Source organism: Chenopodium album, chromosome 12 (assembly GCF_948465745.1).
Source record: "Chenopodium album chromosome 12, dcCheAlbu1.1, whole genome shotgun sequence".
NCBI classification, from domain to species: Eukaryota; Viridiplantae; Streptophyta; class Magnoliopsida; order Caryophyllales; family Amaranthaceae; genus Chenopodium; species Chenopodium album.
In genome coordinates, this window is record NC_137845.1 from 38,607,669 (window position 1) to 38,623,469 (window position 15,801).

A 15,801-nucleotide genomic window follows, 5' to 3' on the forward strand; every position below is an offset into this window, starting at 1 on the left:
GTTTTGTACTCGTTAAATTTCATCAATTTTACCGTCTTTTGGCATTTCTATTGATTATTTTCACTGAATTTGCGAAGAATTAGAGTTTGATTCTGATCTTGTTTAGTACCCAGATCCCATTAAATTGTGGGTCAGGCTTAATTGCTGAAAAAACTGCTGTAATTTTCCCCAAATTTGTACTTCGAATTGTTGAAAATCAATGATAATTATGGGTGGGGTGCATAATTTCGGGGGTTTGAAGGCTGTGAAATGGCAAGCACTTCATGGATCAGTAGCCAGACGATTGGCGATCCGAACTTTAATGTTTGCTCTTGTCATTTCCATGTTGCCCCTTTTGCAACTTGTGATTGATTTTGATCCTGCAAAACCCATGTATTTGAACACTGAAAGATGTAGCACTGAATTAGGTTATTTCGGCCTGAATTCGATTGCCGGCCGGGTTCTTAAACCCATTGCTCCATTCGCATTGCCACATCTGAGATCTGAAATGTGTCAAAATAATGTAAATTTGACTATTGATGTGGTTAGGGAGCTTATGGGTAAGAATTTGCTAAATTATGGATCAAAAGCTCTTTGTATTGGGCAGGGGACAGCATCGGCTGTCTCTGCATTGCGTGAAATCGGGTTTTTGAATGTTGAGGAGGTTCGGAGGCACCCTTTTTTCATGCTTAAGCAAAAGCAAGTTGTTTGTGAGCTTGATTTCGATGACAATTCATTTGATTTTGTCATTGCGAATGACCTTAGTAAGGTCTCTGTTCCTGCTGTCCTTGTGAGCGAAGTTGAGCGCATTCTCAAATCCGGTGGGATTGCTGCTATTACAGTGGATAGTGATGGTTCCAATCACGATAGTTTGATTAGGTCAGCAACTACAGTGTCGTCGTTTCTCAAAAGATCCAGTGTGATTGATGTAGTGAGCTTGGGCAGCTTTACTTTGGTTGCTTTTAAGAAGAGGGGTAACAAGTTAGTTTCTTTTGAGCAGTATCACCTGCCGACAAACTGTCCTTCTATCAAGCGCAACAAACCTCTCATGAACAAAATAGAACCTGTAGTTGACAAGAAGCCCAAGGCAGATGATAAGAGAATTGAGTATCTACCTAACTTGGTCGGGGTGTCCCTGAAGGGTAAAATGGTTTATGTCGATATGGGTGCAAAGGAAGCTGTGAATTTTAGCAATAGCAATTGGTTCTTGCCATCATACCCTATCGATTCAAAAGCTTTTAGTGTTTACATTGTCGACCATGATGCCTTGGTTATGTCTTCCCATGTGAAATGCCCCGGTGTTACCTTCATCTATCACCCAGCGTTGGGTGGAAGTGTTATCAAAGATAAATCGAACTCTTTGAATGATGATGAGCCACTCGTAGATGATGAAGATTTCGATTTCCTTGTTTGGTTCAAGGAAACTGTAGAACTTGCTGATTTCGTGGTCTTGAAGATGAATATGGGAAAGGCTGAAATGAAATTTCTATCCGAACTGTTTGAAAGTGGCATCATTTGCTATGTTGACGAACTGTTTCTGCAGTTCTCCAATGCAGATTATGACAATGGTGCTGGTATTGGTGAAAGCCACACCAACCTCTTTAAGAGCCTGAGGAGCATTGGTGTGTTTGCCCATCAATGGTGGGGCAACTAAATTATCAAAAGTTTCAGTAGCTCGTTTTTTGCCCATCAATGGTGGAGCAACTAAATTATCAAAAGTTTAAGTAGCTCGTGTTTTTCCCATCAATGGTGGGGCTGTTAAATTATCAAAAGTTTCAGTAAGCTCGTGTTCTGATTTCAGCATTTAATAAAATGCCTCCGAACTCTTGGTATATTGAGGCGATGTTGTGTGGTAAACTTTGTATGATGTAGTTTAACCATTGTGTTGACCATCATTATGTAATGTGTATCTGCAGTCTATAAATGACATGTTGATGTATGAGGTGCATTCCATTATTTGTGCTGTTGCAGGTTGATGTGGGATGGCCATTTAGCGCCACAGCAGTCTTTGAGACGCTATATAAATGGAGTACTAATTAATTTGCTTAACAAATTTTTAATTAGACAAAGTTAGGTCACATTAGAAAAGTTCGAGCCACATTAGCCTAGTAAAAGTAAGTTCAACCCAAATTACCAAATAAATATTGTGAAAATTTTGTTTTTCTGGACAAGTTTAAACATTTCATCAAAGGAATTAAGTTCACAAGATAAACATAGTAATCACCAATATGTTATTTAAACTTTACTATATTACTTACAATTAACCCCATCAACTTTTGTGTGGAAATATTTTTAGTGTCAAATTCTCGTTCATTCCTTTACACAAGGCACTTTTGATACATCACTTTTTTCTTTTTTTTTTTTTTTTTCAGGATAAAAGAGCAACAAAGAGCTCTACAATTAAAATATATAGAAATCATAATAAATACAATTAAAATATATAGAAATCATTATAAAAAAAAATAATAAAAAAAAAAATAATAATAATAATAATAATAAGGAAAAAATTGGCAGCAACCAATCTGAAGAAGTCAATAACCATTGAACAACTCAGTTGCTCGTTTCTTCTTCATTCCCATTATTGACTTTGATCTCCAGAAGCCTCTCAACTGGTTGCCGGCATATGGGGCAACGGTTAGTCTGAAACCTCAAAACTTTTGCGCATCCACTACACATACACTGCAAAAGGAAAACAGCGCAAACTTCAGTACCCAAAGGCCGACAAATAAAAGTACTGTAATTTATATGCGATCAATTGTGGTATTTGGAGGCAAGCACACGGCATATTGGCATCCCTGGCTCAATCCAGTACCCAAAACAAGAATATCCCACACCAAGTTCATACAAAAAAAGATAAGCTTGAGAGGGTATTGTGTGATTGCCACCAGGCTGTGTGAGGCAGGCATGCTTTAAAAAATAGAAATTCATTGCAATGGTCTTGTCTAGCTAAGGTACTAATAACTAACAAGAAAGAAAAGACATTTACCATGTGCCGGCATGGGAGTACTGTTGTATCTCTAGGCTCTGATAAGCAGATAACACATTCTTTTCCAGGGTCATTTCCATCAAAATCACTTTCAACCGAGTTCCCTATTCCATATATTTCTTGTAGCTCGTACCTCATCCCATTAACCCAGAGAATCTGCTTAAGCACCTTCACTTTATATTCCCCTTTGTCTTTATCAAATACTGCTTGAGTAATCTGAGAGTTTGTGCTGCCAGGAACAGGCTCCCCATCAGCATCTGTTAGATTAGCTGGGCATGCATCCGCCTTTATCGCTAAAGGATATACATCTACATCCTGGAGTAATTCAGCCTCCTCAAACATAGAAAAGGCAATCCCAGTTCCAGAAGGCTGTATGAAGTTTTGGCCTAAGCCTTGCTCAAAGTGCACAATCACCGGAGGGAGAATGCTTTCTTTTGTTGGTGTCAGCTTGCAATTTTCACCTTCCTTTGCAAAGAATATTATAGTTATGCTGTTTCCAGAAACCACGAAAAGGGTACATTGTAAGTTCATAATAGGGTGATGATATCATTGGATAAAATAAAGGCTAAAATCCTTGAGGAATAAATTAAAAAATAATGATATGTGACGGTCAACTTTCTGTTCCACCTTAATTATTTGAGTTTCCACCATGACTAAAATCATCAACTAAAGCAAAGACAGTACACAGAAGAGTAGAATAAGGGCAGGTTTAACTAGAAATACTATTTTTAGGTAAAGTACACTTCTACTCTTCCTCAAAGCTTTTTGGAGACTATTACGAATGTGGTGCCTGTTTTAATTGACAGAATACAGGAAGAAATAATGTTGCCTATTTCTAGAGGAAAAGATGTGCACATTAAGAGTTTTTATGTTAATGGAAGAATCTGTAACAGGTTTTCAGAGCAGAATGTATTTGTCTGGTAACACCATTCTTTAACGAGAGCACATCAAGCAGAAAAATCAAAACATATCTAAATAAACTTGCAACCTTAAGGGAATTATTAGTAAAAAGACTAAGATTTCATAGTGGTTAGTCAAATTCTCTTCTGAAATGACAAAACTATTCTGCCTTCATCATTAATTACCCATCACCAATATCATCAAAACTGTCACAAAAGAGGTAATTAAGTGGCATCTAGATTAAATTTCTGGGATCATTCCATCCCAGCCCAAAGCACACAATGCCTTAAAAGTCAGTCAAATTCCTTGCAACTCTCATACATGGAATTTTAAGCCCAACCATTATACACCTGACATCACTAATACAAAAGTAATAAAAATGAACTACTTTTCTCAGGCCATTGCCTGGACCATGTTAGTATGTCTTATTCAAATTTCTCCATTTATATCACCAAGACACCAAGAAATTGCAACATTATAAGTTTACCTCTCAAAGAAAAAGTTAATAAATAAAATAAGATACCCAACAGCCCCACCTCACCCCGCTTCTCTCCCAGCAGCTTTTAATAGAGGGTATAACAAGTACACACTGTTCATTTGGTCTTAATATAAGGGTCTTCCAAGATATAATATACAAAGTATTAATTCTTTAGCCTTTTGCACTCTGTTCTACATTATCTACTGGGCTTTTCATGGGGATATTGCAGATGTGAGATGTTTATATTCAGGGGGCGTTTAATTAGGGTATTTTTTAAGTTGGAAACATATTCGATGAAATCGATATCGTTAGCATGTGTTTGGTTAGAAGGCATGGTAACAACTACCATTACCTAGGGTAATAGTTACCCCTCATTTGTTACCTCACAAAAACTTGGGGTAACAAATACCCTTACCCTCCTCTTAACAAATACTCTTTCTATGATTAAACCAAACAAATGAAAAGGTAATAGTTAAATGATTCCTTTGCCCCCCCCCCCCCCCCCTCTTATTTGTTTCCTTTCCACTCCGTTTCCATTTTCCGAACCAAATGCCCCCGTAAAATCTTAGCGTACAATAGATAAAACTCTTGTCTTGAGCAATCTACTATCAAACAGACTATTGAAATCTAAAAAACTGAGGAATTTTTTTTTCTTTTTTGGGGGGGGGGGGGGGGGGAGACTTTTTTTAGAATGTCAAAACAAAGTACAAAGAGAGGCCAAGGTGTCCAAACAAAGTAACTGAGAAAAGCACTACCACAAATTAGCCCAATTATTTGGAATCTCCTATACAGGAAATTTAGGGAAAACCTCGAACACCATTGCTCGTAAATAAGAGAAGCAGCTGGCCTTAGCTTAGAGTGACTACATTAGTTAATGAGCTTCAACAACAAAGCTAAAGAGTTTTTCTAGTCACTCTTGTACTGGGTGAGGATAGAGTGTGCAAATCAATATGCTGCAAGCAGAACAACAGTTTTTTTATAACCAAAGCTATGAAATGTATGAACAATATGTGACTTCCAGTAACTGTGAAGACTGAAGAGTATATGTAATATAGCCACAACTGCCCAGTACAAGTTTTAAAAAACAGGGTCAAAGGAGGTTTTAATGTACTCCAGCCTTAACCCTACCTTAATTCAACAATGCAAAAGCTGTTGAAAAGGCCACTTCCAAAGGTCCAAGAGAGTAATTTTTCCACATTTTGGGTCCCAAAAGGGACTCAAAATATTAAATGTAAGTAACTTAGATTTTGGAAAAAGGTTAGGAAAAACGTACAAATGAATGATAATGACAGCAATTACATTGATAGCGATAACAAATAGAATGATAACCTTATGTCAGGGAAAACTATGATAACAACCAATAGTTACATTGGAAAAAGAGCAATTGCACAGAAAGACTAGATAAATTACTATACGAAAATTGAAGGAATAGGCACACAAGATAACAGAAACATGGAATTATCATTCCACAAAAATACGAAGCATCTATGCATTGTTAAATACTCGTATATTGTTAAACTATTCTTTCGGGGGAAAAAAAAAATGTTGTGTAATATCATGAATCACCATAACTTTAACTCCAGATTTATTTACAGATGCAAGCAAGTCTTACAGCTGACTCGGATATTTTAGAAATATCACTATTATAAAGACTTTAAATTCCAAACTGCAACGAAACTTCAAAGAAACTAATAGCACATTCAGGCTATACGAGAGAAAAGCTTCAATGAATTGTAGCAACGATGATTAAATGCTACTAGTTGAAGAAGATTCCTCCTATAAAATAACAGGAATGCTTCTCATATATAATGACATTTCTGCTCCTCTAATCACAGTAATGGATCTGATAGTTGTGCATGCTGAGAATCCATAAAGCTCAACTGAGCAGTTCTATTCCGACTGGCTTTAAGGTTCAAATTTTCAATTTCGAAAAAAATAAATGAAGGGTAGGACAGACTTCTCAAATCACTCTAAATAAACTAGAGCTAATGGATAGACCTAGTTTCCTCCTCCTCTAAATTACCTTCACATCATGGTGATCACGCACCTATATTATCACCAGCAAATGCCGAATAACAAATCCCTAAAGTTGCCGACCAAACTTATCAACTCACAAAAATATTCAAAAGGCTTCACCAATCTTAGTACTTATAGCTCATATAGAGTATCTGTTTACCTAAACTCAAGTAGGACAACCAACTAACAATCACTCTACAAAAATACACAACATAAGCTTTTGCACAACTGAAAATTGGGGGAGCATTAATACTGTATAAATCAGATCAAATCATAATTAGAAATGTTCAAAGAACATGCAGTATAATTATGGTAAAACAGCATACAAATCAAAAAAATGAAACATAATAAGTACGTAACTTATGTTAGACTCTTCAATTCACGTCTCAACACACCGACACGAACATGGACACTAATACACTTCATATTGCTAAACCGAGTATAATCATGAAGATATTCACAAAATAACCTAGCATCCGAGTTCAAGTAACATAAATTATAATAACAAACTAACAATCATCAACACAACTTCATAACAAAACAATAAACTAAACATACATAATATAATTCATGTAATAATCATCAACACAATTTCATAACAAAACATTAAACTAAACCTACATAATATAATTCATATCATAATCAAAACCAACACCAACACCAATCAAGAATCAAACGAAAAATTAAATTAAAATAAAACGCCAGAAAATATATTATACCTCCCAGCAACAGTAGCATCAAAAGTGAAGGCAACAAGAAATTTGCCAGGGTTCTCAGAATCACGCTCAACCCTCAAACTCTCCTTCTTCAAATTCACATCATTCCTAATAGTAACTGCCTTTTGGTGTTCAATATACGGCGTAGCCGGAGGCGGGATCATGGGTCCATAATGGTACCTCCCAGCAGTCCAATTAGCATGATGGTGGCCCTGATGGTGGTGATCATACGGTGCTGGCAAAGGCATCGGCATCGCCGAAGAAAGGGGTGGTGGTGGAGGTGGATAATATCCGGGAGCCGGTGGATGATACTGGTAATAGCCCGTTGAAGGAAACGGTGTTGCCGCCGCGAAAACGTACCGATTACCGGTGATCTCCGATTGCTGTGGCTGAGATGGCGGTGGAGGTGGTGGGTGGTTTCGACGGCTGTTTTGACGCCGTCGATTTCCACCGTTTTGGCCGCTGCTTCCGACGTTACCCATGATTAATTTGTTGAATTTAATTTCGTGAAATTGTGGAAATTAAAAGAAAAAAAAAAAAAAAAAACCCTAAATATTGGGGAATAATTAGGGAGAATTATAGGTAGAGGAAAAGAATAAAATTGTGGGGTTTCAAGAAGAGAGTAGTAGCACTCTAACGAGTGATCGGACAAGAAGAAAAGAGAGAAGAAGTGGAGGGAATAATCGCCATTTTTATATTTTATTATAATTTATATTAATATTTATGATAATAATTTATTTATTTTTTTGTGAATAAATTTATGATAATAATAATATAAATGTTGGTTGTAAACTTGGTAATGGTGATGAAGTGGGGTTGCTTTAAATGGAGTATGATGATATATTATTGGAATTTGGTTTGATGATTTTGGGGAAGAAAACACTTTAATGAAATGGGTATTTGTCTTTTTACCTTTTTGGGTGGAGTGAACAGTTTTTTGGTGTTGGGAATTACCTGGAAATTTGCTACTTGCCTGTTTCATCCCATCATTGTCAATTTTCTTTGTGTTAATGATAGAATAGTTTGCTGTTCTACGAGGATTGATAGAGAGTGGAGGTGGTTGAGTCGTAGAGGTGATGATGATTTGGATGGACTTTGGTCGATTTGATGTGATGAATTGATTTAGTTTGTGTTTGTGTTTGTGTTTGTGTTGGTGTTTAGTTCAATTATTTATACTTTGTATTACACTTATGGACTCACGAGATGTAAGAGTTAGCAAGCCTAAAAGTCCAACACGAATGATACGCTAAAGATATGAGGTGGGATAGAAACAAGTACACGAGAAAGAAGAGGTTTGCGAAGGATGGGGCATCCTGGTCCATGGCCCTACTTTTGTGTCGTGACCAACTTAGGTGTGCCCATGGTGTTATGGTTTGAGAGTTTTGAGATTGGATCCATGCAGCACGCTCTTGTCTAATGGCGATAAGAACACTAGTTGAGTGTGAAAGGGGTTTGTGAGCACGAAACAACACAAGCGAGAGATGATTAACGCACACTCTTAGACAAGTCTGGTCAGTCGAGGCTTGTGTGGTTGGGTAGGTCGAGACGAGCACAAGTAGGTCCAACGAAAAAATTTACTTGGTTTAGGTCTTTTAAGAATTTATCTTAGTATTGAAGTAAGAGACAATACTGGGTGAATAAAGTGGATTTCATTAATTACTATTTCTCAAAAGCGCTTTATGGGTATTCCATTGTTTCCTAGTGAACTTAAGATTGAAGAAACATAATAATTTCTCATAAGCCGCTTAAGTTAAAGTTATATAGATGCATGAAATACATTCCAAGGGATTTGGATTCTAACGGCCATTAGAAAACATTGCTAACGACAACTACTAACAGATTCCTCAATTTTTCCCTAGTACATAATATTTAATTCAGCGTTTACACGTGCAAGTGCTATTATTTACAAATATATCCCTCGATATACAAGTTTTGTTTATCGGTGAGATAAATGGGGGCATGCTCTACATGAACATATTTGGATTGCTTCATTCTGAGGTAGCTTTGGAATGATGCTCCGCTGGATCTGAAATTGCTTCGATGTGTCCAATTGGATTCATTTATATCACCTCGACCACTTCATTTTGGTAAACATTCACCCTATTTGCGAGAGCCCTAAGTGTTTTGCTGTGCTGCCACAAATTTTTTAAGTCTCTTGGTTATATATTAAACTACTATTGATATTACTACAAAAAAATGTATTTAGTTCATGCTCCTAGTTTTTTATTAGGGTTTTCCCTCTAGGTTTCTCCTTAGGAGGGTGTTTTTCCTAGCTTTTTGCTAGGGTTTTTTTCAGTTTTGTTTTAGGGTTTTCCTTCGATCTTCTCCCTTCTCCCTTTTTCCTCCTTCATCCTTCTATCCTTGATCTCCATTGTGGTTATTGGTAGGGGCTACCACTGGTTTCTTGATCAGTGGTAAGCCCCCAAATTCCTTTTTAATCGCTTATAATAATAGATCCCATCCTTATGATGGTCTCGATCGGTGTAGATGATTTTCCTTTTGTCTTCGGAAGTTCTAATTTTTTGGTGGTGGTTTGTGCGGCGTTGAATAAATTGTCAGATCAACGACTACAATTAATTGAATCAGGTTTTGTTCAATTCAAAGATTATCAAAAATCGCAAAGCCCCCTTGTAGAAGAAGGCTGCAGAGGACAACGATTCAAGAGACGAGAGTATTCATCAATGTCAATTCTCACTCGCGATCGTAGTTCTACAGAATTAGAATTGTTATTTAATTCAATTTTCATTGTATTTATCGTTTCTGATTTCTTTTGTAGATGCCGTATGGCTTCTTATTAATGAATTGATCTTCCCTTCAAAAAAAATGTATTTTAAATGCATTAATCAAAGTATTAAGCTAATAAACAAATAAGGAAAATTCTCAATAGTAACCCTGTATTTCTGCTAAACTATTTAAATAGCCTTCTATTTTTATAATTATACAAAATGACCTCAGTTTAGAATTAATTCTCACAAATAACCTATGTTCATAAAAAGTTTGTACGGTTAAAATCCCCCCCCCCAAAAAAAAAAAAACTTACCTAACCACCATCATAAACCCATAGCCACCACCAATAACCCCACCTCCGAGCTGTAAACCTTAAACCGTCCCACCCACCTGAACAGAAACCCCAACCTTACCATCCCACCTCTCTTGAAACCCACCACCTCACCCAACTTAACTAAAACCCTAACCCAAGTTAATCTTAACTAACCACTTATGAAATAAGATTATTTGTAGAAAAAAAATTATTTTTTTTTTTTGAAAAGTGGAAAAAAATTGTTAATTAAGGCTATTTAATATAATTATAAAAAAGGGAGGCCTAACATTCCTATAGAGCATAAAGACAGGGCTACAATTGAGAATATTTCAATAACTAAATAGTAATTTGGAACGATTTTCCTGAAAATTGCTTAAAGATAAAATAATTCTCTATTTGCGACGGTTTTAAAACTAATTCCTACCATATGGTCCACGTAGGATTGGTGGTAGCTTTGTTATTTTTTTAAAAAAAATTTAAATCATTGAAAAACCGCTAATGGTAATAGCGGTTTTATTTTATAGAACCGCTATTCGTGGTACCTATTTTTTTTTACCAACTTCAGTTAAAAGAAAAAATCCCACGTAAGTCAATAATTTGACTAAAAAAAATTAGAGTCGCCACTCTATTTCTTCCCGAATAGAGACGGTCTTTATTTTTTTTTACCATCGTTTTCAAAACAAAAACGATATTGACTCCATTAGGTGAGACCCTATATAAGAATGGTCTTAGGAAATTAGAGATCTAGGTGCGGGGTATAAGTTAGGAAGATCGAATGTTTAGAACTCGACTCTTCCCCTCTGTTATAAAGAACAGGCTCTTACTAATACGTCGTTAATTGGTTATGATTATTCACATATTTTTTTTAAACTAATTAATGCATAAAAACACGTAAATCTCACATTGTCAATCACACTCAAATGCGAAATAAAAATGAAATAAGCCTTACGATATATGGTGGGTTTGAGCATTAAAGTTGCCCTATGTACCGTTCATTGTGGAATTTAAATCCACTCCTGGATCAAAACCCTACGTAGTTCTAAGGAATGTCCATCTAAACATGGTAAAAAATTTCATACGAGATTTCAAAAAGATTTATTTTTTGGGGGAGGGGGGGGGGGGAGGGGTCAATCCATATAGGGTCATTTAAATGAAGCTGAGCAATCTTGCTTTTAAGATGGAGGTCAATTTATCGAGGTTGAGGAAGTCACTAGAATTAGTGACACCATAGGAGTTTCTTTGAGGAATTTTATTTATTTATTTATTTATTTATTTTATAAAATGTGTTTCAATTAACGACTTTAGGATTGACCAAATTCCGAAAAGAGATTGTATGGGCTTTATTTGAGTATGCTTAAGAGCAACTTCAATGGCAAGCTAATTTGACAATTAGCTTGCCATGTCAAATTAGCTTGCCATGCCACACAAGCTTTTAAGTTAACTATCATTTTAGCTATTTTTTGCTCCAATGGTTAGCTATTAACTTAGTAGTAGTTGTTGGATAGAAAAATACATGGAAAGAGCTTAATTGGTGCAATGTGCATTTTATTTTGGCAAGTTTAATTCCCAAGCAAATTAGCTTGACAAAGCTAATTTGTAGCTAAGCTAATTGAGTTTTCTAACTCCAATGGTCAAGCTAATAGCTAGGGAATAATTGAAATTGCAAGTAAGCCCCTAGCTACAACCATTAAAGTTCCTCTAAAAGGACATTTTATTTGGTATGAATCGAAAGGAATACGAAGGAAATAGATTTGGATTATATGAAATTGACTTATGCAAAATGGACATTCCATATGGCTTAAATCCAAATGATAGGTAGTGAATTGAAAACCTTGATCATGTTATATTGCGTATACGATCTATCAGAGATAATGAAACTTTAAAAGTATATTTCTCCGTGGAAAATAGATCATCTTGTAACTTGTCATGATTGAATATTCAATTTACCCTCTTATTTAAATATAAGCCATAAACCACAACTTGAAAGATTTATTTTATTACTAAAATAATACAAGCATGCAAAACCATGTTTTACTTAGTTAAAAATTAGTTGTCTTTTTATTAAGAAATGCATAAGGAAATTTTGCTCTAACGAACGATGATGGAACTAAAGTTTAAACAAAAGTTCTTTAAAAGTTATAATACATTCTATTCCAAAATAAATAAATTATAGTGCTCCTTTCATATAGTCATAGGATATGAAGAAGACTTAAAAGAAAAAAGTTTAGTCTTAAAATGATACATATGTGTCCCTTTTTTGGATGAGATTAATATTAATTTGAGGCGTGAGTAATTTATAACTTCCTCATATAACTTATTTCAAAATATTTTAAGAAAATATTTACCAGAGGTATATATAATAGGGTGGCACGGATTATATAATATCCATTCTTCTTTTTCTTAAAGTTCTTAAGAGTTTCAAGTATACCTGATCTTTCAGACTTTATATCCTATGTTCCAACGGTTGGATTTGAGCATATGATATGTCTTTAGAAAGGTATACATCTCTGCTATAACATATCAAAAATTGGGATTCATCCAACGATTGAATTAAGGAGAACCGATCATATCAAAAATTGGGATTCATCTAACGGTTGAATTAAGGAGAAATGATACACATACACAAGGTGTATGTGGGGTAAACATACACCCCAATAAAAATCCGCCACGTCACCATAAGCCAAAAAAGAAAGAGGGAAAAAATGAGGGGGAAATTAATTGGGATAATGGCGCTACAATCCAAGTTAGGCTTGAGTAATTCCTTAGTGCTAAACATGCATTAATTCTAGAAATAATTACCATCCACTGACCCACTTCTTTTCAACTAAAAAACAAAAGGCTATTCCATGTATTACTACTTCAACATGGAAGCCATTAATAGCGAGAAATTTTCCGGTAATGTTTTTTTATTTTTTTATTTTTTTTAAAATGCTCTAAGAGCATGAGCATTGGTGAGGTTACTCACCATTATCCACCTCACTTTCAACTATCTTTTTTATTTATTTTTTTTCCAAATCATCTTCCACCTCACCTTCCACTATCATAAGCTACTAGTGTGAGTCACCTTATTTATTTATCTACAATGGTGAGGTTACTCACCATTCTCTCTCCTAACTACCCCATCATTTTCTCTTTCCCACTCTTGTTTTATTTTATATTTTTTAAAACATGTATTAATCTCTATTATTTATTTGTAATTTTTGAACTTACATAATTAATTAAAAAAAGTTAGACATTCTTTAGTGCAATATTAATAGTCATTATAAATAGTACAATATTAATAATCACTTATGTATGTAAATTGAAACAATTTTTTTTTCTAATTTTTGAAATAAAAAGTACAAAAATAATACAATATATAAATAACATAGTTTATTTAGCAAAGACATCCATTAAAATTTAAAATACAATATTCATTAACAGCGACTTTTGTCATCTCTTCATTCGTTGCCGAAACGTCCCCATATATGTTCAACCAAGTCATTCTTTAGTGCAATATGGGTCTCCCTATCACGAACATTATTTCTATTTTCCATATAACCATTTAGATTGAGCCTATCCAATCGTCCACTTCTCACAGTAAATGGTTGGTTGTTGTTACTAGTTGATGATTCAGCTACATTTTGGGGTTGGTCATTGATAAATTCAGTTGCATCATAATGCAAATATTCATCTCGCTCATCTTCAACAATCATATTGTGCATGATAATACAAGCCATTACAATTTTCCATAAAATTTCGGTCGACCATGCTAGACTTGGTTGACGTATTATTGCAAATCGAGCTTATAACACTCCAAAGGCACGTTCAACATCCTTTCGATAACTCTCTTGCTTCTTGGTAAATAATTTGTGCTTACCAGTTTGTGGATGTTTGATTGCTGGGATAAATGTTGCCCATTTCGGATAGATACCGTCTGTAAGATAGTAACCCATATTGTATGTATTTCCGTTGACATTGAAGGTAACCTCTGGAGCTTTTCCCTCACATATATCAGAGAACACCGGTGACCGTTGGAGGACATTTATATCATTACAAGAACCCGGGGTTCCAAAAAAAAGCGTGCCATATCCACAAGTCTTGCGAAGCAATAGCCTCCAAGATCACCGTTGCTGTTTTACTTCCACCTTGATACATTCCTTTCCATGCACGCGGACAATTTTTCCACTCCCAATGCATGCAATCAATGTTGCCCATCATACCAGGAAATCCACGAGCATAAATTTCACGGAGGAGCCGTTCAGTATCCATAATATTTGCCCTCCTCAAGTACTCTGGTCCAAATTGAGCTACAACCCCTTCAACAAAGTGAGCCAGACATTCTCTTGAAGTACTTGATGCGATTTTAAGATACTCGTCAACTGCATCGGCAGATGTACCGTATGCTAACATTCGAATTGCTGCAGTGCATTTTTGGAGGGGGGATGCACCTAGTCTTCCGGTGGCATCCGACCTTTGTTGAAAGTAAACATCACTTTCGCTTAGTTGATTAACAATGCGTGTGAACACATTCTTACGAATGCGAAACCGTCGACGAAACATATTAGCAGGGTACAATGGTTGGGGACTAAAGTAATCGTTATATAACTGAATATCAGCATATTCTCGATCTCTTGGTACATACCACCTTTGGTACGTAGGTTCAAGAGTGAATGGGACCTGATAAGTTGATGTTACAAAGGGAACAACAGCTGTATTGATCGCTTCCTCGATCAATTCATCTTCTTTTTGCCTTTGGGTAATTGATTCATGCCACTCTACATAGTCGTTCACCATGTAATCAAATAACCCTGAACTAGATGAACTAGAAGAATTTGAATCAGAGTTCATTTTGTAATATTTTTTTGTAAAGAGGAAGAGAGAATTTTGTTTTTTTTTTTTTTTTTTTTTTTTTTTGTAGAAATAATACTTATATTTTGTATTGAAATATGAAGTGTATCCCCTTATTTATAACTTCTAAAATAATTTAAAAAATGACTATTTCTGATAAGGTTTGTAGATATATGAGATATGATTTTCGATAAGGTTTACAGATTTTCTACATTGGTAATTCGTTGAATGGATAAACAACTCAAAAAGATTACATTTCTGATAAGGTTTGTAGATTTCTTTTGTACGACAATTCAATGTATGGGTACACAAAACAGTAAAAGATGAGATTCTCTGATATTATTGCTTACAGATTTCTTGTCAACATGTGACATTTCAATGTAGCATTGCATGTCGGTCATATTTTACAACATTTCTCACTATTGAGCTAATTTTATATTATTATTATTTACAAGATATAATTTATTGGGTAATAAACAAAGAGCAATTATATTTATTAAAACTTCAACTTCAATGCATTAAGAAAAAACAACATATTACAAAGGAAATTGTTAAAGCAACATAAGTAACATACATTACATCAATTAAAACTAGAATAATACACATGTAGTTTGACTACCTTAATTGATATTTAAACTAGCCTAGAAGATGTGCAAATTCTTGCTTTAATTTTAGATATATTTCTTTTTCTTCTTCAGATAGAATTGGTTTTTCAAGAAGGACACTAAATAGCTTGAACCTTTTTTCTTCTTGTTTCTTCCGAGCTTTGATGGCATCTCGCTCCTTCTGATACTCTAGCATACATTCTGCTACATCAATTCGCCTTTCATCAACATCTTTGTGTTGACCTTTCATT

At 35.1% G+C, this 15,801-nt stretch overlaps 2 protein-coding genes and 1 pseudogene across 2 annotated transcripts; 1 reads left to right on the plus strand and 2 right to left on the minus strand.

The window, feature by feature from the left end:
- Window positions 1-208: 208 nt before the first annotated feature.
- LOC145571148 (uncharacterized) lies at window positions 209-1,633 on the plus strand. Its single transcript, XM_081630228.1, has one exon. It carries the CDS (start codon window positions 209-211, stop codon window positions 1,631-1,633), a length of 1,425 nt encoding a protein of 474 aa, XP_081486354.1.
- Window positions 1,634-2,126: 493 nt separating this feature from the next.
- On the minus strand, window positions 2,127-8,062 carry LOC145570507 (putative E3 ubiquitin-protein ligase LOG2). Its single transcript, XM_081629623.1, has 3 exons — window positions 7,079-8,062; window positions 2,966-3,455; window positions 2,127-2,658 (listed from the first exon to the last, which is right to left on the minus strand). Exons 1-3 carry the CDS (start codon window positions 7,555-7,557, stop codon window positions 2,530-2,532), a joined length of 1,098 nt encoding a protein of 365 aa, XP_081485749.1. The 5' UTR covers window positions 7,558-8,062; the 3' UTR covers window positions 2,127-2,529.
- Window positions 8,063-13,555: 5,493 nt separating this feature from the next.
- LOC145571149 (uncharacterized) lies at window positions 13,556-15,001 on the minus strand (annotated as a pseudogene).
- Between the last annotated feature and the right edge of the window lie 800 nt (window positions 15,002-15,801).